Source organism: Embiotoca jacksoni, unplaced genomic scaffold, assembly GCF_022577435.1.
Source record: "Embiotoca jacksoni isolate LCO1_2020_lvr unplaced genomic scaffold, fEmbJac1.0.p SCAF_5, whole genome shotgun sequence".
Taxonomy (NCBI): domain Eukaryota; kingdom Metazoa; phylum Chordata; class Actinopteri; family Embiotocidae; genus Embiotoca; species Embiotoca jacksoni.
In genome coordinates, this window is record NW_027185403.1 from 14,024,482 (window position 1) to 14,051,589 (window position 27,108).

Below are 27,108 nucleotides of genomic sequence, written 5' to 3' on the forward strand. Positions count from 1 at the left end.
CGCAGACTTCACAATAAAAGCCCCCAGTATTGCAAACGGTGAGCGAAAGCTAAGGAGAGCTTTTTGCGGCATGAATGTCTCGTCCACTGCTGCCTGCTGTGTATGCATTGTACACACTAAGCTTTACGCACAGCCAGAAAGAGAGAAATTGGATAGGTCATTTTCAAAATGTTTCACTTTGTTTTTTTGTTTTTTTTTAATTAAATAGTAATTAAAGAGCATGGGGATGGAATAGTTACTTAAATGCCATTTTAAAATCCACTATAAAAAGGTAAATACAGCAACGTTTTTTGGGGGCAACTGTTATTATATATATTCTGAACATAAAACTCCACTTCCCACTGGCACTCACAATTTTTCACAAGATCCCCAGTCGTGCCACCAGGTGGCAGCATTATACAAGATTCAGTTTTCCAGCAGTCATCAACTCAGAAAAATATTGATGTTAGAAACATGCTGAATTTTGCCTCCCTATTTGTTAGTTTTTCAATTTGGACTATACAAACAAAAACGGAAGTCTAATCAGGGATTCCATCAGCGGAGGGGGGGGGGGGGTTGACCAAAAAGAGCCAATTCATTTCAGAAGATAAAACAAATACCAAGACTTCTTCTGTCTGTTGAAGACTCAGGAGTCACAGGTTCAGGTGAAACGTGAAAATAAATCAAGAACAACAGCACACAAATACTTTTCAATCTTTTTATTGAATATTAAGGTAAATATTTCACATTAATACAGGCTACATAAAGTAGAGCCACTATACGACATGAAATTTACTCTCATTTTAACCCTTTTTAGTATGTAAACAATTATACATGTATTTACCACTCTAAAAGGTTCTGATTTCTCTTTCTCTTTAGGTAATCATCATCTAGTTCTGGGCCAAGTTTAAATAGCTACTTCATGTTGAGCCCCCTGCAGCCCAAGAACGGTGTATGTGGGTTTTTAAGTCAAAATCTCTAAACTACGCAGAGAATGGATCCTGTTGAACAGGTGATCGCGCATGTTTGTTTGCATTATTGGGACACTGATAACAGCTCTGGCCCAATTTTATCGTTCCTTATTTGAGATAGGCACATCAAAGAATGGCGTCAAGAGACCTTCCAATTCTTCAACTTCCGCTCTGCAATTTTACATCTCTACTAAAGTTTACATGTTTTAATTTTTCTTTGTCTCATTCGGTCATATTTGTCAGTTGGTATTACATGTTTGCACTGTGGGTCATGCTGTGTGCATTTGATTGCGGTGGACGCAGTCTAGTTGACGTGGTTCAGGTGCACATTGCCGACATGAGGCGCCCAGGTACCAGGCCACACCTGAAGGAGAGAGCACAGATGTGGGGTGTGTTCGAACAATCGCAGTCAAATGTTACAGCTTATAAAGAAAGTGAAGAAGTCGACACACATCTCGCAAGTTTGACCTTCCCTTTACTGAAAGTTACCTGCTGTTGTGGGTCAGAGTTATCTGCATTGTTTGGGACCACTTTGATGATGGGGCTCCATGCGGGGTCACCAGCGTGCAAACCATTGTACATCGGTCCCCCCGGGCCCTCGGCCATGGGAGGATGATGGGGCAGCATGGTTCCTCCATACATCGACATGGGCATCCCCTGCACGGATAACAACAGGCAGCTGGTAAAACACGTGTCCGGAAGACAAACAGGAGTCAAATGACCGACAGAGATACTGCTTCCTTCTACCTTTGGGAAGTCCATGTAACTGTTGGGCAAATGCTGAGGCTGGTGGTAGTTGTTAGCAGGGTTTGCGATGCCTGTGTCGTCCTGCTCCATTGGCTGGTGCTGAGAGAAGGCAGACTGCTCTGCCTGCAGCTGTGGGTGCATCATGTGGCTGCTCATCAAGGGCTGGGACCAACCAGACATGGCCTCTGCACCAAAACACACAGGGAGTTATGGCCTCGTCACAGGATATCACAGTTAACGTGACTGGAACACCGTGCATGTTTGGGTTTCGATTTTACCTGAAGCACTGCCAACCCCAAACGACCAGATGCCCCCCTGTCCAACGGATGCTGTGTAGCTGGTTGTGAGGAGAGGTGGGTTGACCGAACCCGTCTGCCTGATCCTGGCCAACCGCTCTGTGCCGATGGGTGGGGGAACCTTCCGGTCCTGCTGCGAGGAGCTGCCCGGCTTGGGCTGGGGAGGAGGGGCGACAGCTGAGGTGGAGAGGGCAGAGGATGAAACCGTGGAGGGAGGTGGGACAGGAGATTCACCTGGTGGAAAAGAGGAGGTACAGAAAGAAAAAGTTCAACTTTAGACATTTCAAAGTATTGACAGAAAGGTTTGCAAAGTTCCTTTAAGATACAAAAGAAAATAAGCCTCTAAAAATACATCTCATTCATGACAATGAAAAGAATTATAGAAGCCACGTGTCAAAGGATCAGTCACAAAACTGCTTTTCTAAAAAAATCTATTGAGATATTTCAAGGGTGAAAATGTAAAAGAAAAAGGTCATGACAAAGTGTGTGAGCCTCATACCTGATGTGGATGCACTCCATGGGTGAGGGGAAAAGTGTTGTCTGCTGAATGAGGGCGTGCCAACCGCTGTATGACCGTGCAGGTACACCGGGCTTGCAGAGATACTGGTGGCGTAGCTGGTTAGCGCTGTGGGTTGCATAATGAGCAAAACTATAACTCAACATGTCACCTTACTAAAAACATTATCCCACTGTTAAGATGTACATTTCTACAATTCTACATGTTTGGTTGCATTGCATGTTACTACCTCCATTTTGATGTCGTTAGTTTAATTCCTCTTAAGAACTGTTGTTGTTTTTTTTAATTCAGAGAGAAATAATCCTCCACAAAACGATCTTTTATATGAACTAAAAGAAACACAGTTGTACCAATGGGACTGTTGACCATCCTCTGGGAGGCAGAACGGTAGCCAGGGGCTTTGGAGCTGTCTGGAGGCGGTGGAGGCATCATATTCTCCATCTGGCCCATGTTCATGTACGCTGGTGGGCCTGAGTACGACTGATCTGGAGGTGATCGAGTAGGCAAATGGCAAGCACCCCACACCGGACTGTTTCCCACCTGCGGGTCGAGCAAAAGTGATCACAACTTGTCACCTGAAACGGTTTAAAGTCGAAGTGTATTTTCAGGCGCGTGTTGATATTGGTACTTAAAACTCACCTGGCTGTTGTTATCGAAAATGCTGCTGAAATTGAAGAGACCTGCAGGACCGAAGTTGGGGGGGATCTGCTGAGGCTTGCCCGCGCTGGCGACATGCTGCATCTGGGAGCCGTTTATCATCCCCAGATTAGCAGAGACCTGAAGGGAGCCCGAAGCCTGGGCTTGAGCTTGGGTCTGGGCTTGTGGAGGCAAACTTGTTGGTTGGGAAGTTTGGTTTGGGGCTTGTTTCAGGGGTTCTTGCTGAGCGCTGAAGGGTACGAACACAGATTGCTGCTGCTGTTGCTGCTGCTGTTGCGTCTGCTGCTGTTGCTGCTGCTGCTCAGAAAGGGAGTAGTAAGGCCCTGGTGGCTGCATACGATGGGAGACTCTGGGTGCAGGAGCTGAGAAGTGGGGTACGGTGTTGTTGGGGTGTGCAACATTGTGTGACAGGACTGGGGGAGGTGCTGAGGAAAGGTGGGAGTTGGGCTGCGGGTTGAGGAGGGATGACGGAGCCTCTGTTGATGGTGCAGAGGAGGGTGGAGGAGGTAACTGCTGTCGAGGCTCTAGCTTGGAAACTAAAGCCATGGCAGGGGCAATGAAACCCACTGAGTTGATGCTCTCACTGACAGAAACGGGTTGGTTCTCCACAGATAGAGAGGGCTTGTCCTTTCCAGGATGGGCAACGACACTGGGCTCCGATTTAGGTGGCTGGATGGGGGGCTGTGAAACGGGTCCGAGGGACTGCTGAGGGGTATTCGCTGTGGTTGTGCTGGAGATGTGATGTGCAGGAGAACCTGTGCCTCGTACTGTGTTACTGCCACTGTTACTGATGGAAACAGCAGCGACAGACACAGGGGTGACACCAGCAGGCTTGGGGTCAGGGGCGAACAGCTGTTTTCTGACAGAGGAAGGAGTGGGGACGCTCGTTTGGGGGTTGTACGGAGTAGGATTCGGGGTATGAGACGAGGCTGCGGCTGCAGATGTGTTAAGAGCAATGGAGGTGCTGGTGGTCGTGACGAGGGCTCCTGAGCCGGCTGTGCTGCTGTGCTCACTGTGGGTCGAGTTGGGTCTGGCCTGGGCTCCGGTGCTGTTGGTTCCTCCATTGTGTTTGGGGGAGCTGTTAGCACTGCCGGGACTCACGGGACGCACAGGGAAGGGTCCCCAGGTGCTGGCGGCAGGAGAGAAGGTGCCACCAAACTGTGCCATTGGCAGCCGAGGGTGTCTGATCTGGTGCATGGTCTGCGCAGCCAGTAGAGCCAGCTGAGGGTGGGCGTACGCCAGCGGCAGAGACACCGGGAAAGGCTGTCTGACGTTTGATGACAGCCCCTTCCCAATCTTTCCCCCAGCCTGAGAGGAGGATGAAGACGAGGATGAGGAGGGTTGAAACGAGACGCCTGTAGAGGTGACCAATGAGCTCAGAGCCTTTGGCCCGGTGGATGAACCACTGGTGGCCCCTGCGGTACTGGAGAAAGAGGCTGAGGTGGTTTTGGAGCCTGGGGCTCTGATGTGATTCCGGGGAATCAGGTCCTCGAGCTCTTTGGCCGGGTCTTGGATTAGAGCATTGATCAGCTGGACTGCATACCTTGTAGACTCCGTGCCACCTCTGGAGCAAAACAGCACACTTTATTCAGAATGTGATTGTGCGTAACAAGTCACACATGATGACACTGATATTTTAGCCCGATAAACATCTGCGACATACCAAACTGCGGGCGGGCGTTTGTATGCATTTGTTACATGTACTCCCTGCAGTGCTAGTCTTAAGCAGTTTAAGTGTATATGGTGATCAGATGTTTCAAAGATTTGTACTGTCCCATTTTCATCTAAGAAAGACTGATGTGCTTAATTTAAGCATCTAACCAACTGATATATTCCAGCTGCAATGGTTTTACAGTCCACCAGGGGGCATTGTTTTTACCTAATGGTGATCATTCTCTCTCCGTTCTTGTCCTTCTGTTTGTCCACGTCAATGTGAGCTCCTGTCACGTCCTGGATGGCTGTGATGTTGCAGCCGCCTCGACCCATGATCCGAGACACGACGGAGGCTGGCACAGACAGCTTCTTTGATCTTCAAAGGAAGCAGAGAAATGTTTGTGTTTACATGTGCACTGGGATGAAAGTACTCAAAATGTACACAAGTCATTAAAAACGTGCAAATTAATTAGCTCTGTATGTAAGCAATGCATATGCTTGGGATGTATACACAATCCACAGGACATGTTTAATTTGACAGTGGACAAAAGAAATGTGTACACGTGGACTGAAACTTGTAAACTGACCTTCTGACCACCTCCTTCCAACCTTCTTCTCTCTTCTGGCCTCTCTTGGGACTTGTGAGGCTGAGCTTACTGTTGGGCGAGGTGATGGGAAGAGCCATGGTCTTGAATGGAGAGGGTAAGGAGTTGGAGATGGAGTCGCTTGTGTCGAGAGCTCTGTGACAAAAAAGACAGCGCTCATGACCATTTGGTTCACTGATACGATGTCACATAATAAAGATATTTGTATTTATCATGTTGGTTGACACTGGCTGAAGTGACAATATATGTAACGGAACTTACTCCAAATACTTAGTGTCTCACACACACACACACGTCAGATGATAAATGTGTTCTGGTTCTTTAGGGACTCACTTTTGCGTTGGTTTTGAGATGGAGACTATGACTTTATTGTCCACTTTGCCGTCAGTTGGCGGCTGAGGACAGTGTCTCTTCTCTGGGCCGGGCAGGAAGGCTTGGGACTGGGCTGCTCCTGAGGAGGGGGCTGAGGAGGAGGAGGAGGAGGAGGAAGAGGAGGAGGAGGAGGAGGCGGAGGAGGTGAGGTCAGGGAGGTAGTTGAGCTCCTGACTCTTGCCCCCACTGCTGCTGCTCTCACTGGCACAGTCGGTGCTATCCAAGGGGTCAGAATCGCTGTTGCCACCTGTCACTCCCCCACCCCCACCCCGCGGCTCACCGTGGATCTTGTTCTTGTCAGCCTTGTGCTGTGCTAGTGCAACCTAAAAAGAAATGCACAGGTCGTCATAATTTGTTATTCATTAGGGTAGTTCCAGTCTGCATGTGAAATGCAGGACAATCAAATCGACTGAGACATTACCAATCTGAAACGGCAGAGGCAGCCATGCTCACCTGCGGATCCTGTAATATGATGGGTTCATTGGGTGCTGAATCCTTGGTCTTGTTCTTTTTGTTCTTACGATTAGTGCTTGGGGTCGTGGCCACACTCGCTCGCTTCTTACCAAAAGCTGTAGTGAAAGTGGTGGAGGTGGCAGATATGCCAATGGTGGTGGTGGTCGTTGCACTGGGTGGTTCGATAGGGACTTCTGATTCTGTGGGAGGGAAGGAGTAATGTTCAGATAGGAACAGTGATCAAGCGAGTTATTCTGGTAAAAATATAACCTAAAGTCTTAAAAAACTTTTATTTTGAAGAGTTAAAAGTGAAAAAAGTGTACCATCAGCTGAATCCTCCTTCTGCTCCTGCATCTCAGAGCACTCCTCTTTAGTTTTCTGGCCCTCCTCTTCCTCCTGCTTCCTCTTCTGCTCCTCCTTCTTCTTCTTGCGCTTCTCCTTCCTCTTCTCACGCTTGGCAGCCAGGGCCTGCTTCTTGCTCTCCTCTCGGGACTGTTACACAGAGTCACAGAAAAAATGTTGGCCTTCCTCCATCCATGTATTGCAGAACGCTTTCATCTGTCGAAGCACAGCCATAGGGTCTGACATTACCTTCTCCAAGTCGAGCTCCTTGAGTAGAATGCTGGCATTCTTGTTGGCCTCAGCTGCCTGCTGGTCTTTAGCTTTGACAATAGTCTCCATGCACTGATGACACTTCTTCAACAGCTCCTGCAGGAAACAGCTGGAGTTAGAGCTTTGCTCATATCTCAATCACTATCAGTTTAATAGCTGTGAACAACTAATGGCACTAAAGGAAATCGATACCCACCTTGTCAGCAATGGTGGCGATATATCTCATGCACTCAATATCTGATGGGAACTGGTTGACCTCCTTCACAAGATACTGCACCACCTTCACATGACCCTGAAAGGTTAAGGAAAATGGTTAGTAAACAGACGCTCGCCAAAGTATAGGATGACCCACTCACTATTTTAGGTTTGTGCACCTTGCGAAAAGCAGCCATGAGTGGGGTGATCTTGCGGTTGTCGGCTGCATCCACATCAGCACTGGCGTGCACCAGGAGTTGGACCACGTCAAAGTGACCGCCATTTGCCGCCAGCCAGAGGGGAGTGTTCCCTTTCTTGTTTCGTACGTCAATATGAGCACCCCTGAAAAGAAAGAAACAAGTGTTGCTTTAAGAAGTCAAAGCAAACCACCTAGCTGATGGGGTTGGGACCCAGGATAAATACAACATGCTGACTTTATGGCCAACATCTAGTTAAAATTCACCAAACGTGTGCCTTTATTGTGCTCATAATAAGAAAACTACAACATGGCTCTATACTGAAAGGCCCAAGAGCACTCACCTGTTGATGAGAAGCTCACAAAACTTGTAGTGGCCCTTGTCGGCAGCAATGGTGAGGGCAGTGTCTCGGGAGGATGGGACAGGGGGAGCGTTGACATCGGCACCTTTGTCCAGCAGCACTCGGCCCACCTCTGCGTAACCTCCTGAAGCTGCCTCCATCAGAGGAGTTAGACCGGTCTGTTTGAAGCAAGGAATCAGTTAGCAAGATGACCATTAGACGTACCAGAAACAAAAGGACCAGAATATTGATTCCGGTCATTATACTTATTAGAATATATAAAAAGGATGAATATAAATGAATGGCTATCCAGCAAAAAATATAAATTAATCATTAAATCAAGTAAGTGGAAGTTCGTTCGCCTCGGTACATGTGAACAAGACTCCTCACCTTAGCGCGATGCTCTACGTTGGCCTTGCGATCGAGCAGCAGACTGACCACCTCAGCGCGCCCCTGAAAGCAGGCAAGGGTCAGAGCCGTGTTTCTGTTGGTCTCAATCTGGGCGTTGATGTCCGAGCCCATATCCAACAACAGCTTCACTGCCGGCACATGACCGTTCATAGCTGCCAGCATCAGAGGAGAGATTCCCAGCTTGCTGCCAGTCCTGGTGAAAAAGTAAATATATTCTTTAGAGACCAAAAACTAAATTCAAACGCCAACAGTTAAATGTGCACTAACAAGCATAAAATGGAGTGGATGCTATACGAGGGACTGCTTTATCATGGTGATTCTTTTGTTAAAACACAGAGCATAGTTTTTGTTTCAGTAAATATCATGATTTTTATTTCAATTTTGGCACTCAACGTGTGTTTTCACTTATCAGTGTACTGCCATACTGTTTCCATATTCATCAAATAGAAGTTGGACGTAATCACTACGCTGCTACTTCTCGTGTATTTGCAGCTGAAACCTGAAAGCACCTTTTACTCAGATGCTATACTTGTGGCACCGTGTGGTTTAAAAACTGAAGATTCTCCAAATTACAGACTCACTCACTCACTTTTAGGATCTCAAACATGTAGTAGCATTCGGACTAAAGAGAAGGTTTTCTGCTTCATTTTAACCTGATATGGCAGGACGTGTGGCCTGAACTGTATATAGTGGTTTGTGTGGCTCACCGGGAGTTGATCTCAGCTCCAGCATTGAGGAGTATCTTGATGATGTTGACGTAGCCCCCAGAAGCAGCCAGGCTAAGAGGCGTGTAGTCTGAAACATTGCGGTGTTCCTTATTAGCGCCCCGCAGCAGCAGCAGCTCAACAACCTGTCCAACAAAAAATACACAACATAGTTAAAGCCGGGGATACGTTTAGCCGGAAGGTCACTATTATGAGGGTAAACTGAAAGACAATGTGTTTACCTCCTGGCGTCCCCCAGAGCAGGCCAGGGAGAGGGGTGTGTCTTTGGTTCTCTCTGACTGAGCCTCAATGTCACCCCCTTTATCCAGAAGCACCTCAACCACTCCCACATGGCCAGCAGTGGCAGCCAGGATCAGAGGAGTGAAACCTGTGGAAAGAGTTTTTGTGTTATATGAAAGCCCAACTATGAATTAAAACCCAACTCATACTTCCCAAATATTCATAATACCATGAGAAGTCTTTTTCACGTACACATTTTATTATCATCACTTTTATACCTTTTTTGTCCCGGTGCTCAATGTTGGCTCCCCGTGCGATCAGGACAGACACAAGCTCCTCGTGTCCTCCTGCACATGCCAGCGTCAGCGCCGTGTCGTGGTTACTCTCCGTCTGTGGGAGGGGGGGGGGGGGGAAGCATCTCTTAACAGGATGATGACTTTGTGCAGGTGTGTATTCACTTGCATTTTCAGTTTTAAGATTTCATGTCAGGCAGTGTTGTGTCTCACATGTGCATCTATGTCGACAGAGGGGTAGAGGGGCAGAACCGATGGGGGAGAGGCGATGTTTGCGGGCGTCTGTGAGGGCGGCTGGGACAGGGGTGTGGGCGAAGTTGTAGTGTTCAGCATGGGCACGCGGCTGCTCACAGCTGCAACAGAGAAAATATATCCAAACATACAGCTTAGGTTGTACCAGAGTCTCATATCAAGTTAGTTATAAAAATCAGAAGTCTCAAGACATCTTCCAATAGAAATGTTCCTACCTGCCATGATGTCATCCAGTGTGTCTGTGAGCGTCTGTGCAGGTGTAGCTACCATGAGCCCGTCTGGAGCCTGCTGAGGTATCATTCCTGGGCCTAACCCAGCCAGCGGTTGACCCTGACCCTGCAGCTGCTGCAGCTGCTGCAGCTGCTGCTGCTGCTGCTGCTGCTGCTGACCCAACATCTGCTGCCCCACCAGTACCCTCTGCAGCTCTGGGCTGGTACTTCCCGGGTAGTCTGCAGGATTGTAGTCTGGCAGCGGTTGGATAGGGACAAAGGCAGTCTGAAGAGGCGGAGGAGGCGGCTGGGGCTGAGTCTGTGGCGAAGGGGGCAGAGGAGGCTGCTGGGGCGGCTGGGGCCCATCCCTGTAGAGGATAGTGCCAACCTGAGGAAGCTTGGGGTAGTCATCGTCTTCTCCGTCTGCCTCTTCCTCGGAACCGTCCTCTTCGTCATCATCTTCCTCTTCCTGAAAATGCACAGAAAGCACCTTAAGCCTCTGGAGACTATAAACACACTGTCAGGGAACTAACATTACAAATAATAATTATAGGATTTCACCTCGTCCCCTTCCTCTCCGGGCTGCTCGTCTTGCTCTCCATCTTTGTTGGCCTCTTCATCCGTGTCAGAGCCAGCGTGTGTTTGGGCACCTGCTGTGGTGGGAAGGGGCCCTGGAAGAGACATCATATTTCCAGGCCCTGGACCTGGCCCCTGGCTCTGCCCAGGCTCCTGCTCTTCCTTTAAGCCCTTTGCTTCCATGTACTCTTTGGTGAACTGTTGCTGTGTTTTCAGCTGTAGCTGGCGCTCAACCTTCTGCAGCTCCTTCAAGATTTTCTTCTTCTTCTGCACCTAAGTAGAAAACAGACAGGTCCTTGTTTGACTGACTTCTGCTACGGTGCTATGCATGTAAAACAGCATTCAAGTGAAAATTAGCTTGTAAGGTAATGTTCATTTTACCAAGAACATTCAAAATGAGTTCAGATCTTCAGTGGATGATGGATCATACCTGCTCCTCTCTGCTCTTCTTCAGCTCCTCAATCTTGTCTTTGGTGAGCGGCTCCCCCTGAATAAGCTCTAGCGACTGTAGCTGAGCCTTCTCAATAGCGCTAATTCTCTGGCCCAGCTCGTTCAGCTTTCCCTCCGTCTCCTCCACAATGCACTCTAGAGGCTGGCACAAGTGGAAGGGTGGCAGGGGCTCTGCTTCAGGCCCCCGGCCAACCGAGCTGGGGACACCGGGCTGAAGGGCTGCCTGTCTCTGTTTAGACACGCCTGAACAAAGGAGATCAGAGAGGTTGTGCATTACAATGGGTTAACAATATGTTTTAGTGAAGTCTGAAACTTCATTTCAAGAGAACACTTGTTGGGACACAGAGCTCGTAGCACTGTTTACCTTTGCTGGAGACGGGTGGGGGTGTAGCGATGTTTGATGGGGCTCTGTCGGGCTCCTGAGGGGGCACTACCATGGCGAGAGCTTGGAATGGGACACGAGGGACCTGTTATGACAGAAGACATGTTAGACTAACGATCTTTACTAAAAACAAATCTTTTCCCCAGAATAACATTAAAAACTCGGTATACTGTGGTATGTACCTGAGAGGCATCTTGCGAAGGGGGTGTGAGCTGGGAAAGGTCGGGCGCGGGGACAGACAGGATGTTGTTGGGGTAGTCCAACAGGTAGGACACCACATTGGTGTGACCACCCTTAGCAGCTTCTATCAACATGGTTGAACCATCCTACAAAAGAGAGAAACATGACATAGTATTTATAGCGTGTTTTCATTAATCACATATAAGTGACCATAATGTTCTTTTTAACATCCACGCTGTGTGCATTACTTTGAGTCTGTGCGTAGGATCCGCCCCATGTGCCAGCAGCAACTCCACCACAGCCAGATGTCCTCCAGCGCAGGCCAGAGACACCACTGTGTGATCATTGTTGGCAGTAGCTCTGTTCACATTAGCACCTGGACAGAACAAGAACACAAGTAAACACATGAACTCACTACATATGAGAGTAATCAAGAACACAAGTAATACAACAAATATGAATTCATCTGTTAGGAGGTGTCTAGTCACTTGCAAAGGTAATTGTATCAGTGAAAAATACACTGTCAAATTGACAAGCTTTGGAGTCCTTGTAGGATAAAGTAAATTGCTGAAATCAACATAATCCAATTTAAAAAAAATTAAATTCTGATCTTGTGTAATGAGATTATCACGACCTATTTAACTCTATTAAATTACCAATTTTATTCCCATAAAACTGCCTCTACCCAGATTGGAGACCTGCTTTAAATGTATTCCCTTCATAAGGTTGCCATATACAGACAAGGAAGTCAGTCACCAAGACCAGAGAACTGAAAGAATAGCTGAAAAGTGCAAAAGGACAACAAGGAATAACTCATTGGATAGTGGTCAGGAGTTTTTGAGTTTTACTCGTAGGTGGTAAGTTTAATGGAGTGCACTGTCTTTGTGAAACAGGATGAAGCTCAGGAAATATGTCCTCCTTTATTCAGGTCACTGAACTGAAGTCACAAATGTGGATTAAATGGCCAATGTTTCACAAGCATCAACAGTCTACATCTCAACTTTTCAAGAAAGACACTGAAGTATATTTTTAGTTGGTTTAGGTTCAAACAAATAGTGATTTTTAAAAGAATGCATTTCATTTAGTAAACCTTTACAGCTCGTCAATAACGCACCTTTGCTGATGAGAAACTGCACTGTACAGAGATGTCCTGCTCTCGCGGCCTTCATCAAGGGCGTCCGCCCCCCTTCAGACTCATGCTCCTAGAGGACAAGGATGAAGATGCATTTGTTAGGTTTAGTACAGAATTATACAAAAGGGCTAACAGGCACAGAAGACGATGCTCAGTTCAATCAATGGACATTTGCACACTAAACAGTCAGTATCGACAAAGGGGATTTAAGAGTATGGCGTACCAAGTTGGCTCCAGCCTGAAGCAGCACATCCGCCACGTCAGTGTGTCCGTTCTCGCACGCATATGTCAACGCGGTGTCACCTGTTGCCGTGGTGGCATGAACATTTGCTCCTGAAAGGCAAAAACAAGAGATTAGAATTGTAAGCACATAGGGATAACTAAGAAATTATACTACAGTTTAGCACACAATTTGTCTCTTTGTTCTGCTTTATCTGCAGCTCCTTGCCTTCATTCTTCTTGCTTACCTGCAGCCAGTAGGTATTTAACCAACTCCAGATGGCCTTCCTGTGCAGCCTCCATTAGAGGTGTAGAGCAGCCCAATTCTATGTCAGCCCCTGCCTTTATGAGGAAGTCAGCCACTTCCAAGAAGCCTCCGCAACATGCAAGAGTCAAAGCAGTCTCCTGGGTCTCTTCTGTCTGCGCATTGATGTTAGCACCTGGACAGCATTTCAAGAAAAGAACGAAAATGAAATGGTTTCAAAAAGGGCAAAACATGAATAATTGGAGCATAACCATGTCAATGTCCCTTTACAGACTCTTCTCTTTTTTTTTCATTTTCAAAAGCAGACAAAAAAAAAAAAAAAAAAAAAAGAAAGGACTGAGCACAGATAAAACAAATACAAACAAGTGTAAACTATTCACTAAAATGGCATTTGATATTAATTTTACATTTGACAGATGTGAGAAGAAAGCTTCCTACCTTGTGCCAGCAGCAGCGCGACCATCTCTTCATGGCCTTCTCTGGCTGCCTCCATCAGGGGGGTGTAGCCCTCATCATTAACCTTGACACAGGCACAAGCAAAGATTACTCATTGGTGTGGAAATCAGCTCGACTTGTGTACTCTGTGATCTTCCTGGTTTGCTCGTGTTTGTTCTAATTAGCCTTTAGTTAGCAATTTGTTTCATGAATGTGAATTAAATGTTACTAAGAATCAAAATTTCCATTTTGGAAAAACATAGTTACACTGTATACCAATAGTACCAAGGCACTATGGAGGTAAGTGTTTATAGATACAGATCCTTGATCTTTCCCATACTTGTGTTGGTATCTACGTGTCTGTCTCTCTGCATACCTCCTCCAGGTTGGCTCCTCTCTCTATGAGCAAGGCTGCGAGCTCCACGTGTCCTCCACATGCTGCGAGGGTGAGGGGCGACTCAAAGGAATCAGCTGGCATGTTGACCTGCGCGCCGCTGTCCAACAGCAGCCGTGCCACCTCCACATGGCCGTCCTGGGACAGCGAGACACACAGAGAATGTAGAGATAAGCACCTGAATAAATATATGGGACCACTTTCCAGTTGAGCTAAAATGCAACCTGTCTGAGACTTCAGAATTCAAATTCAAGATGGGAGACTACAACACAAACAAAACTATTTTATTTTTTTTTAACTTTTAAGCAAGGTCTGTATTGATACATTTAAAATAGTGCAATCATTATCGTCCATCAAGATAATGGATGGAAATTATTCTCGTGGACCAGGCTGGATGAAAAACAAAATAAGACTCCCTGGGTGAGAAGGTTGAAATTAAAATCAAGTTGAGGATTTCAGTCTACTTTGGGCTGAGCGCTCTGTGAAAATGTTTGTGCGTGAACACGAAGTGACTCCAGCTGTTGAGCTTCTGCTCTTCTGGTTAGCTTATAAAAAGGCTAATTTTGAACTGGTTTTTATTTCTGATCTGTTCTGTGACCCAAAAGGTGTACAATGCGACAAAATCTTGATGATGTTGGTGACTAACTTAAAAGGAAATTGTTGAAATTTTACAGTGCGATGTTTATTTGAAAGAAAAATACGATCAAATACCAGCAAATCTGGCGTCTTAAAGCAAGTTTCAGGTGTGAAATGTAGAATAAGGTTTGGGTCAGATGCTCACCATGCAAGCTTCCATCAGTGCTGTGTGCATCTCATCTGTTTTATGTTCCTGGTCTGCTCCAGCTTCCAATAGAAAACGCACCATGTCCAAGTGCCCTGCAGGAGGAACAAAAATCCAGTTTCTAAACTTTTCAACCATTGTTTGCAAAGAGGATGTAAAATCGCAAATCACCTGACAAACACAACCAAAAAGACTCACAAACCGTTTACACCATATTTGAGTTCTGACCTTTGTAGCAGGCAAGTGTGAGAGCACTCTCCTTGAACTCATTGGAGTGTGTGTTGATGCCGGCGCCATACTCCAAGAGTACCCTGGCCACCTCTACGTGGCCAGCACTGGCTGCCTCCATAAGAGGTGTGTGTCCGTTCTCGTTGTGGTCCTCGATGTTAGCACCCTCTTTCAGCAGCACCTTCACCACGTCCACGAAGCCACCGGCACATGCATACGTCAGGGCTGTGTTGCCTGGAAGACAGCGGAGAAATTTAGCTGACTGCGAAACACACAGAATAAAGGAACAATTCTGAATTTGAGAAATTAGGATGACCTGTGGAGGACTGTGCATTGACATCTGCCCCATGGACGAGAAGCAGTTTGACAATGTCCACGTAGCCTCCGCTGGCAGCAGCCATAAGTGGCGTTATGTCCCCCTTGATGCCCCTGTCTTCCACATTGGCATGCATGGCCAACAACACCTGATGATGAAATCATAAAGTTATGAGGTCTGTCACCAAGAAGTGATTTCCTCATTACGTCAATAAACATCATGACTGTTTGTTTTTTCGGGGAACAGAAACCATACTCCAAAACACGTGATTCATAATGATACGACATCATATACCACTCCAACCCTTCTCCTTTATACCTGTGCAAGTTCATAGTAGCCAGCCGAGCAGGCGAGGCAGAGCAGGCTCTCTCCTTCCTCTGTGTGTTCGTTGACGCTCCGTCCCTCATCCAACAATTTGCGCACAGCGTTGACATCCCCATCTGAACACGCCTCGGCTAAACTACGGCTGAAAATAACCAGACTGCTACAATTACTGCCACTGTGGCAGGTGAACACACATACGCCTCACAATAACGCAGTCGCTTCCAGGGAGGAAACACACGTACACGCATGCAAATATACTAGATACTGAGAGATGACTTAGTACAGTAAGGGCAAGATACATACTTGTCTGCTTGGCCGGCGTTGAGTGTGTTTTCAGCTCTCATTCGGGTCAGGGCGGCTGCAGCCTCGTCCAGGGCACAACTCACAGATGACGTCAGTCGGCGTAGCACTTCGGGGTCTGCAAAAGCTTTACCATCGGCAGTGGACAGTTTACCGATGCCTGCCGAACATCAAAAGGGCAGAGGTGCGTAGGGAAATGCAAACCACAGGGGAGCACAACCACACCAGACCAGATGAAGAAGCAAGTCCAGTCCAGCCAATCCAATCCAGGGTTAGTAGCAGCATACACAAAGAGGAAAAAAGAGAACAAAAAAAAAACAAAAAAAATCACACACAGAAAACACACACACAAGCATTTGTTAATATGGCTTAATATATATCCTTTCACTACTTCCAATCAGGTCTGTGACAATAAATGCATGACTGCAATACCAGTCATGTGATGCCGATTGATCGTTGCGCTCATTACTGTCGTCACTGCTTTCTTTTTTTCCTGGTGAAAGCTACAGAAGTGCACATGGTGTGTAATATAAACTACAAACACAATAACCATTGTTAAGTCATCATCATTGACTTTCTTTCAACCATATGTTCAAGGGGTTTTGGCGCTTGTATATATTATTTATTACACTACCACGCTTTTCTACATATTTCTACTAATTTTAGTTTGGGTGTATTGATAAGACGAATGGGGTCAAACTCAATTGTGCAATGTGTTTGAGATCGGGAACACAGCCACTGATTGGCCGACAGACTCATCCCAGGGCCTCATGGGATTGCTACTGGCCTGCTAACAACAAGTGTTTTCAATGCAGAAAAAAAAATATGTTCCCACAGAGCCGCTGCAGTTCAAACATGGATTACAAAGCTTTTAAAAACGATACGATTGCACGGGAGCTGACGGAGCACATCGTGTACCAGTGAGTGGAACATGGGAGGACATTTGTAGTGAACTGTCAAACTGCGGGAATACGTCACTTTTAACTGCGATAAGAAAAAATTCCTACCGTCACATCCAATGCAACGTCTATGATTCTTAACTCTTTATTTTTCTCATAGTCAGTTAAAAGACAATATTCACTGAGCAACAATGGGAATCCGATCTGTGTTCCCAACAACATGAATGCAGTGAGGGAGGTAATGTTAGTCGCCTATAGTAGTCTTCATACAATAGGTTCAGGCTGTTAATGGTTGAAGAGAAAAATGTCTCATCCTATGTGAATTATAGATCAGTAAGAGGCGGTGAGTGTGAGAGAGGCAGAAACAGGAGACAGTGGTCAGTAAGAGAAAGACGCACAACTGGGAAGAAAACAAAAATGACATATGAGAGAAAAATGTGTTTGAGTATGTGTGTTTGTCACGAAAGAGGAGAAAGCCAAGGAGGGGAATGAAAAACAAGAGCAAGCAGTACAAAAAGCTTTTTCTAATGACCTACATTGAAAGATCTCTTTCAGAAAACAGAACACGGACCATTTCCCAACATTCAAGTGTTTGTGTACGAGTGTGGTCGTGTACATTTTAAGGGCATGTGTAGAAATGAAGTAAAGAGAGAAGAAGAAGAAAGAAAAAAAAAAAGGGCTCCCTTTGAACATGTGGGCCTCATCTTGAACCCAACCATTAGCCAGGCATAAGTGAGCTGCAGCCCTTAGGTCCTCCTCTGTTTTCACCACTAGGCCTGCGACTCGAGCTAAACTTAGTCCGTCTCTCAGACGAGGATTTCGCAACAGTCCCCGAGGCACGAGGGAAACAAGAGGTTGAGGAAGTTGATCATTAAAGATTTACTGTATTGTGTTTATCTCTGAGAATGCAAGTTCACTGAACCAAAACAGACTGAACGCAAAAAAGGGATTTCATGTACTATAAACACGTCGGAGGAAAACAAAGAAAGCAACTGAGGGTGATTATATTTTTTGACGCGTTTGTCTAAAACAATAACGGACTACAGCTGTAGATCACACTTGAAATAATAACCGACTTTCACCAATTTAGGTTTAATTCGTTCTTAGGCGAGTACAATGTCCCTGTGTGTGTACAAACGTGTTTTTGGTTGGTTCAAATCAAACTGGCAACCTACTGAGCTATTTTCACCTATTGTACCACCAACACTTGATTGTAATCAGAGTAAACCTTTTGATCCAAGTTATAACGTCAAGTTTTACCCAGTGTTTGACAAAAGCCAGTGCGAGCCAACATTAAAAGTGAAGACTTTCTGAACAAAGGCAAATGTTTTGATAACCATGAATCAACTTGAATAAAAAAAAAATAAAAAAAGAGTTTCACATGTAGTGAAACTGCTCACTAAGCCGGGATAGACGGGAGTTGTATTTCTCTTGGTCAGATTGTCAACAGCATACTGGCACCCGGTTTAAATGTTTGCTAGTTACTGTTTGTTTGTTTTTGTTTTTTTAAATGGCTACAAAGTATCATTACTTCCTGGGTGACACTTGCCAAGCCTGCAGCACAATGTTGCTCACATTCAGTTATTCACAGATACTTCAGACTTTCTTACCTTCTTATTAACTTACTTATATGGCTAACGAAAAAGAAAGACACTTCCTTCAGTGTGTTTACCCATAAGCACCTGCTCTTGTCCAGCTCCACCCAAACCTCTGGCATGTTTACACAAACAACATGATGTTCCATCTATTTGTACCGAAAGAAAATGTGTCATTACAGGTGAATATACACCAAACGCTCTCTCAGAATAAACAACTGGCATTGCAAGACACTCGCATGCATGAATGAAAACAATCAAGGTGGTAGTTGTTAAACAAGAAATGAACTTGCATACTGCTGTGCAACAACATCAAAATTGTCTCAACCAACTTCAGATCCAGCATTTTTATTGCTGGTAAGCCTCGGCTTACGAGCTACTGTGATTTATTCCGTTTCCCATAATCAGAAGAGTCACATGTAACACTGACATCTACTGTGTGCACAGGAATTGGTCTAAAAGCCCCGTTTACCTTGTTGGTTGTTGCCACAAGATCACAAATACCTCTCAACCACCTGATTACCGACACGAACCGGTCAGCGAGCGCCACAGACGGCGCTGTATGCGATTTCCATTTAGCTTTTGAGGTACGTTTTTTTTGTCTACATGTCTTTTATTGTATGAATTACTTTAGGGGGGAAAAAAATTAAACTTAAACTCTTTTATATTTCTTTTGATCCATTGTCAATTTTGGGGGGGGTTATTTTTGCCATACTATATTATTTTACTATATTTTCTTTTCCCCTAAATTGTCCTATTAAAATGTTTGCTTAATGTATTTGCATGTACAATATGTTCTAATACGAGTAAAGTCACATGTTTCTGCTTCATGTGGCATGACAGCAGTCCACCAAAACAACAAAACAAGAACACTAGAGTTTGACAGTTCGATGTCAAGGCCGGAAGACGTTTTATACACCGCAGCAGCCGGTCATTGAACAAGAGAACATCACCTCGTACCTTTGCAGCGTTGGCATGAGAGTTGCCAGAGCTCACTGCAGACAGTCAATGCAGTGCGTCTGTATCCGCTGGTCGCTCATCAGAGCGGCTCACTTGAGGTGAGGCTCTGCTGTTTTGCTGACTTGATTCAGCTCATAATTGTGTAGATTTCACATGGAAGTCTCTGTCGATGTCTCCATCTATTTATGTTACACGTTTTTAGTAGTTAATTAGCTTCCATTTGCTCCTGCCCGATTCGTGCCTCAAAAGACATAATTTTATTGTGATCTAATTAAAGCCTGTTCACAACACTGTACAGATAGAGGCAATAGCCTTATATCAACAAAAATATATTCTTTGTTAAACTAATATCGTTCTCACGTCAGTGTTGATCAGCTACTTTTTTTGGGAGCTCTTTTAATAAAGTTTGCACTGCAGCTTAGGAAAGAGAAACACAGTTCATGACGCATTACTGAGGTGTGAAAACCAAATAAATAAAATAGTTCATTCTCCATCTGTTGAAGCACAAGTCAAATGAAGACTCAGTGCTTTCAGTGGACATCAGACCTGCAGTTTAGACATGATAAATCCAAAGGAATCCTCAGCACTGCCTCTCCTGACTTCCAAATGCAGAATATTATATATCCATATATATATATATTTTTTGTCCTTTTCAAAGCTCTAGCATGCAGTACACTGTGCCAGCGATATAGAATAGATATCACTCCAGGAAACAACGCATCTTGTTTACTGGTCTACAACAGCTTTGATCCTCGTCCCTGAGGGATCATTTTCTGGCTCTAGTACTAAGTAGTCTTTTTCTGATTTTAAAGGCTGCGTTACAGTAAAGTGACATAATCTTCTGAACTTCCCAAACTGTTCTAGATGTTGTATTCTTTACCTTTACCCACTTACTCATTATATTCACGTTACTAATGATTATTTATCCAAAATCTCTGTGTAAATATTTTGTGAAAACATCAATAGTCATCCCTACAATACTGTTGCAATACTGACATTGAGGTATTTGGTTACTACACACACACACACACATACAGATCTCAAAAACACATACTTGGTTGAGAAAGTATTCATATCCCTTCACTTTAAGCACATTATCTTGTGCTGTACATTTAATTTCAAATGGACCTGAACGTAACCACCGTTCTGATTTTGTCACTGCTTTCAGACTGTAAGAAAAATTGTTCTAAAAGAACACATGAAAGCCCATCATCCAATTACGGGCAACACAGCCGACCCCTAGCCTGAAGCCTGCAGGGCAATAATAATACATTACAACATCAATGTTTGGCTTGATACTGTCTAAAAATCTAAGAAGCATGAAGGCGTTGTATACAAAACAATAAAGTACTGTGGTATAAACTCAGAGGCCGCTTTATTAGATAGATCTGTACAATCCAATATTATTGTTCTGCCATTTAGTTGACTTTTATGATGTTCATTATGTTGAGGTTTTTTTTCGAAACTGTAACAGATGTTAGCACGTTGCTCATATTTAGTGGTGGTGATACTGTATATTGGACGGGACTGCATTATATTGAGAGTTGTTTCTAATATTCTGCCCTGTATGTGAATAGGGAGGACCCTAAACTAGAAACATATCGATAAAATGTAGTTCACCTTTGCAAAATATGTATTTATGGCAGAGTAGTTACATTCACTTGTCCTAGACTGTTCAAGTTCACCTCAAAGTGGCCACTGAGTGTATGTAATGGACAACTATGACCTGAGGAGGACTTGTGTTACTACCTTCAGGGATTGTGCTTCTTTTCAGAGTCAAGTTTTATTAGTTAATGCTGACTTGGTTTTACATTTGTACACTACCGGCAGTTTTGACATTTTATCACTCACATTACAGCTATATTAACCAGTAAAGAGAATGAAAGCTATTAGTCAAGGTCACCCAAGTATGGCTAGTGGTAACAGTAGCCTTCATTAATAATGCATGAGTGACTTGTCTTACATCTTGCATTTGTTGTAATTAAGTATACTGGGCATTTATAGCCCATTTACAACACAAAAGACTTCGTAAAGCAAGCAGGGAACACCTAACCAAATGCAAAGCAATTCATCTAAATGTGTTATTCAAAGAAATGAAGGTCACCATCAAAATTTTTCACCAGATCACAAATACCGATCTGATATCTACATAAAATATATTTCTACCTACATTATGGGGCTGCACCATGTAAGCTTAGTTCTATATCACAAGAAAAGCCAGTTCAATTTAGAAGAAATATGTCCGACAAGTGATAAGTCTAATATTGTCTTTGGTAGGCTACACATCACAGCCTTCCTTTGATGGTTTTCTGTGCTTTTAAAAGTTTTTCTGTGAAGGGTTTGAACAGCCTCTCCTCATTAACTTCAAGAGGAAAATACTTAAGTACAACCTTGTATAAGTAGCGTGACGGTGTCACGTTTTTGTATATTATGCTCTGTAACTCCATCACACTGAAAAGGTGTTTACATCCACGTTCAATTAAAAACTTAACAGTGGGAACCGTTGCTCTTTTAATACAGAGTCTCCCAATTTGAGGTGTTTCAAATATACTGGAAAAATGTAAATAACCCCAAACAAAGTCACCACACCATCATATTTAATTGCATATCTGCCTGAAGTCTAAGGCCCACAGACATCACCAGACGCTTGGCATCTTCCCTGGTGATGGTCTGGACAGGTTTGGTATTTGGCCACTATGTTCATGCGAGGAATGAAGAGAGGCTGTCCAATCTTCTCGCCACAACCGTTAAACACAAACTATGCTCTCTCTTCTGATATGACACAAAAACAATACAGGAAACCTGGTAAATCAATTTAAGAAACACTATTATTAATATCATTATTGATTTTAATTATATACGCTGTAAAATAACTTAAGCAAACAGATTATGTCAGTTTCTACTTCTTCTGTGGGGACTCACCAGGGAGAAAGGGGAATAGAATGAGATTAGTCATTAGCCGTTCAACACAAGCTCTGTGCATGCTGTGGAGGCTCAAGCATGTCCCAGCGTTAATCTGCACGGTGATGTTCACAGGCCCAAACGAGGCCAGGACACCCAGCTCTGATGGATTAATCTACACAGACCTTCTTACATTGAGATTACAAATTGTAATCAAACTAATTTAACCAAATCACTTTCAAACTATGTGCTGATATGATACTTACAGAACCAGCAGGTTCTCCTTGCTGCCATATCGGCTTTAGGCCTTAAGCAACATGAGCCCTCTACTTTTTTGGGGATTGGAAATAAGAGAAAAAAACTGAGACTGGAAGGTGTGGTTTCACTTACTCAAACTTACTGTATGTCAGAGCACAAACTAAGAATGGCTGTGTAAAAAATAGGTGTGGCCATTGAGAAACTGATCACCTACAAATGAACACACCGTGTCAGATCTTAAGGTGAATTAGGTGCGGACGAGGCAGTCATACCTGCAGCTTCCAGTAGAGCTTCAAGTCGGGCCTGTGTCTCTGGATCAACTGTCCTCAAATCTACTCCATCTGTGGCGCTGGACAAAAGCAACTCTGACGCTGTCTTCATGATGGGGTTATCCAGGTCCTCCTGATCCAGAATGAAAGACTCCACCTGGGAAAGACGGAGAAAGACAAATCAGAATTCCTTTCACTGCTATTTTCAAGGCAGTATTTAGTCACAACTTTACATGGCATGCAAGCTATCATTTAAAAAGACCTGGAGCAAGTAAAATGACCCTCAATATCTGGCTCAATATTTTTTTAAGAGAACTAATCACACACTAATGTGAAAGTATATTGCTTAAAACATGAAATGATTATTTACATTACTCTGTATAAAAGTGTCCCTCCACACACTCGAACTATAAAAAGATCAGACATGTGGCTCTTGTATATTTACAGTTTCTTTCAACAGAGGGAAAGCAAAAAGGAGCAGAGGGATAAGAGAGTCAAAGCACAGGAAGTGCTACGGCCAGGAATTACAACTCCTGCACACACAGAGATTCATCTGAGAGTCAGCTGCCCAAGTACAGCACCAGGATCATACCTGAGCTGTGGCCCCCCTGGCTATCACGTATTACAGTCGAAATTACAAAAAAAATAATGCTCCCCAAAAAATGAAAAGCAAACAAGTGAGAAAACATACTAAACACAAATTTTATGAAAACTACAATTTTTTTACTACCAAGTTCTGCTGCAGCAGTGATTAATATTTTTCTAAATGTGACTACAGCCCAAATCAATATCCTTCACCATATTAATTGTAGCTACACTCCAATATGTCACTGAAGAGTGGAACTTAGAGGTGGAAACGTATTACATGTTTATCATCTAGTCACAATTAAAAATGAAGTCCTGTTTTGTAGCTCAAATCAGAAATATGATCATTTATAAACAATGCATACATATCAGAAAACAAATCATAAATGTAAACAAACATCATCTAGGAACAAATTTTACAGAGACTTGTTTATATTCAGTCACTTTCAGAGTAACAACTGGACATCTTCACGTGTTTGCAAAGTAACTTATTCACTGGATTACAGGTCGGTCTAAAAATGACCAATATCTCAACAAATCCCTACAATAAAAAACTGCCAATATGCTCACCTCAGAAATATGAACAATCTGTACAATTTACAGCCGCTGTATTGAGATTACAAATTAGGAAAAAAATGATCAGAGCTCTCTTGTTAGATGTAACTTTGTATTGGGAAACGGGTTTTTGTTTGTTTTTTTTATTTCAATTGAGAGGCATCCTGTTGGCACCTGAGTGTACTGACCCCATACAATAATGGCTGATTTACACAGTTCCGCACAGGTGAGTATATTAAATTGCAGCAAATACTGTACCTACGAGAGAAAGTCATTTATTTATCTTGTGCAGTTGCCCTGGTATATAGATTAGCTTACTGAAAATTACAAATACACCAGACATTACAATTTGAATCTCCTTGAATGGGAGATTCTAAAATAAGGATTATTTTCAGACTAAATGACAAGTTAGTGTCATTCAACAGTTTGCAAAACAACTTGTGTCAAAACCCGAGAAAGTAACTATGCCGCTCTGTGTTCATATACATAAGCTGCAGCAGGCTTTCAGGGTCTGGCCCACAGAGCAAATGTTGGAATCGAGTCAGCATTCGGCAATGTGGAGGAATTCAGCTATACGATAGGAACGCAGAGGACAACAGCCCCTGGGGGATGTAGTTTTACCGGGGCCTTTATAATCAACAATGGATATCAGTCTTCACTATTAATGAACTACAGTTCCCAGAGTGTTGGTATCCACAGAGTTGGAAAGGCCCAGAATGGCATCTGCTTAATCCTGGGGCTCAGATTTTAGCTGCTGCCCAGAGCAGCGAGTTCTCCACTGGAGTAAAACACCACAACAAATGCTCTCTTTCAGCCTTATAAAGCCGACTTGGGTGAATGAAGAAACATAACACAGAGGACGTACATTTGCAATTTGATTCAATTGAGTTTCCTGGGATGTAATTGACAAATTTGATATGGTCCTTCTTCGTCTGCTACTACACAGCGATGCTCAGACAAAAACATCCAGGATATATTAACAATGGCATCAGCTGATATCCTTACTCCTCTGTCACAGCTGCAGTGTTTTGGAAAGATACTCCTTAGGTCACATATCAGTTGAGACAGCTCAACAGGTAAAGTCCACTGCACAGCAGTGCCAATCCTGTGCCAATCCCATCTACTCCCGTAACTGTTTGATGATAGTGTTTCTGTCTGTAAACACCACATCAACCTTTCATGCGTTCCAGTAAAAATGAGCCTTTTTGATAGGTTGGTGCAAATCAAATATTTTACATTTACTAGTCCAACAACTTCCTTTACTCTGTCTGCTGCTGTCATATGATGTGGTGAACTCAATAACCACACAATAGTAAGGCTAAGAAATCCTAATAACTTTAAACTTACATTAAACAAAACATGCCGTGATAAACAGAAAGGTTTGGTTATGACATGGCATTTAGTGAGTCTAGCCTTTGAATATCTTGATAAATTCCACCAAGAAGCGTCTGTGACACATGGTCATTAAAAAACAAAACAAAAAAAAAAGGTTATTTGGGGTGGCATATCAAATTTGTGCAGTGGAGTCAAATATTTGCTGTAATCTTTGCCTCCACCGGAGCTGATATAAAACATGTCACACGTATGATTAGCGGAGATGTGGAGATGTCATCACACCTGTCTCTGTCTCCGTGTGTGAGACATGGAAAGTTGGGAGACCTCTCAACATGAACTCGAGCTGCTCTCAAAATGTGACAACGCAAAATCAAGTTGACAGTGGAGGTGGCCATCTGACCGACAGAAGCGAAGGATGATGAAGAGAAAGAGAGAAAGAGAGAAAGGAGGAAGGGGAAAAAAAAAAAAAAAAAAAACACCCAGCTGGTTATTTGTCAACACCGACTGTGGAAAATTCGAGCAGTTCTTTGAGGAAAAAAAAAAAAAACATCATCTAAACGGATCGAAAAGTTTAGCCGAGGGACGACGGGAGTTAATTTACATGATTTGGGGAAAAGTGACGTAATTGCACCACGACTACGAAATGGCAGATATTGTATCTGCCCGTGTCCGTCCGACGGGTGAACGGGCACCTTCCATTTGCTTGCGGCTGGAAAGCAGTCGGAGGAGCCGCAAACTCGGGTGGAAGAAGAGACGACGGCGGGCGAGCGAGCGAGGGAGGGAGGGAGGGAGGGAGGCCGTCGTCGCTGCTTCTTCTTCCACCCGAGTTTAGGCCGCAGCCTGCGCTGCATAAATAAAACATCTCAGCCGGTCAGCGTGAACAAGACTGTTCTCGTCTCGCCAACCTCCTCCCCCCCCAAAAAAAAAACCGCTGTCGACGTCGCACCGTCCCGCACGGCACCCGAGCCGACAAAAAGAGGGTGTTATTCCGTTAAAAACAGCAGGTTAATTTGGTGTGATATCAGCGGCCCCGGGGAGGGAGGAGGGAGGAGGGGAGGAGGAGGGGGGAGGTTGCCAACTGCGAGCTAACGCGCTAGCTTAGCCGATAGCTCGCGCTTGAGGAGAGGAATGTTGCCTAGCTCTCTGGTCGGGCTTAGCTAACTAGCTTAGCGGTAGCTACCTCTGAAACCTCGTCTTCGTCGCTGCCGGATCCCGGACCCGAGGAGAGGACGGCCGCGGCCGCGAGTTTGAAATCCAGTCTTTCCGCTGCAGGCCCGCCCGGTTCGCCGTACAGACGTACTTTCTTTCCACCTACACCGATCCCAATGCCCCCTAGTCCGACTCCTCCTGGTGTCGCTCCTACCCCCATCCCTGCCGCTGGGGAGCGAGGAGTCACCGAGTCAATCTCGTCCTCGAAGCCGTCCGTCAGCATTGCCGTCCCGGCTACTGCATCCTGCATACTTGTGTTCACGATACGTGTGTTTAGCGAGCTAGTTGTTGACTTAAACGTCCGTCCAGGCGCTTCCGTTTGGGATATTTGCGTGATTTTACTTCAGGGAATCCAGAAACTCTCCCGAAGCGAGGGTTGAGGAGGATCTCTTTCCCCCAGCCATTAACTTTCTAACAACCTAACCCGATACGCACTGTTTCTCAGTAAGACTGCCTCGGTGTGGAATCCTGACAATCCTATTGGTGCAGCGGGAAAGACCTCTGTTTTCAATTGGTCCGCGGTGCTGCTTGTCAAACATGAGACCGCAACGTCATGTTAGGTTTACCAATATCACGAGGCTGTGGAACGAACGTCAAGACATGACATGGTAGACCAACTAAACTGGTTGCTAGTTTGACTAGTTCATGTGAACTCATTATATGGACTGCTTTTAGTCTATATTGGCACCACTGATACATTTTATTCACTTATTTAATGTGATTTTACGTGACATAACAGGTATCAAGTGAGTGTACCAACAGGATTTCACAAATTATTGATACAACTCAATGCTTTAATGTCTAAAATGACATAAATTAGATTAGTTTTTGTTTTTTTTAAAGGATTTAAAAATACA

General features: G+C 44.4%; 1 protein-coding gene across 2 annotated transcripts; it reads right to left on the reverse strand.

Annotated features, from left to right (window-relative positions):
- Positions 1-683: 683 nt before the first annotated feature.
- On the reverse strand, positions 684-26,672 carry ankhd1 (ankyrin repeat and KH domain containing 1). Of its 2 annotated transcripts, none has more exons than XM_069171897.1 (39): positions 26,223-26,672; positions 22,571-22,724; positions 15,689-15,845; positions 15,380-15,527; positions 15,062-15,209; positions 14,746-14,979; positions 14,518-14,612; positions 13,719-13,874; positions 13,346-13,427; positions 12,891-13,082; positions 12,647-12,756; positions 12,406-12,493; positions 11,540-11,667; positions 11,294-11,437; positions 11,094-11,196; positions 10,710-10,972; positions 10,265-10,552; positions 9,710-10,172; positions 9,456-9,595; positions 9,228-9,339; positions 8,952-9,097; positions 8,713-8,855; positions 7,985-8,198; positions 7,598-7,773; positions 7,237-7,399; positions 7,059-7,154; positions 6,842-6,958; positions 6,574-6,742; positions 6,251-6,450; positions 5,759-6,120; positions 5,408-5,560; positions 5,047-5,196; positions 3,150-4,731; positions 2,861-3,050; positions 2,493-2,618; positions 1,976-2,227; positions 1,698-1,882; positions 1,440-1,607; positions 684-1,314 (listed from the first exon to the last, which is right to left on the reverse strand). In XM_069171897.1, the coding sequence occupies exons 1-39, from the start codon at positions 26,499-26,501 to the stop codon at positions 1,255-1,257; spliced, it is 8,136 nt and encodes a 2,711-aa protein (XP_069027998.1). In that variant the 5' UTR covers positions 26,502-26,672; the 3' UTR covers positions 684-1,254. The 2 variants fall into 2 exon arrangements, with proteins under 2 accessions (XP_069027998.1, XP_069027997.1); XM_069171896.1 differs by having other exon boundaries at positions 15,380-15,542.
- Positions 26,673-27,108: the final 436 nt, after the last annotated feature.

Excerpts from the sequence above, each read along its gene's own strand:
- ankhd1 (XM_069171896.1), bottom strand. The coding sequence starts at position 26,501 with ATGCAGGATGCAGTAGCCGGGACGGCAATGCTGACGGACGGCTTCGAG. Across the intron at positions 15,543-15,688 it reads AACGCCGGCCAAGCAGACAA|TCTGGTTATTTTCAGCCGTA; the intron begins GTATGTATCTTG and ends TAATTGTAGCAG. Across the intron at positions 13,428-13,718 it reads GAGGAGCCAACCTGGAGGAG|GTTAATGATGAGGGCTACAC; the intron begins GTATGCAGAGAG and ends GCCTGTGTCAAG.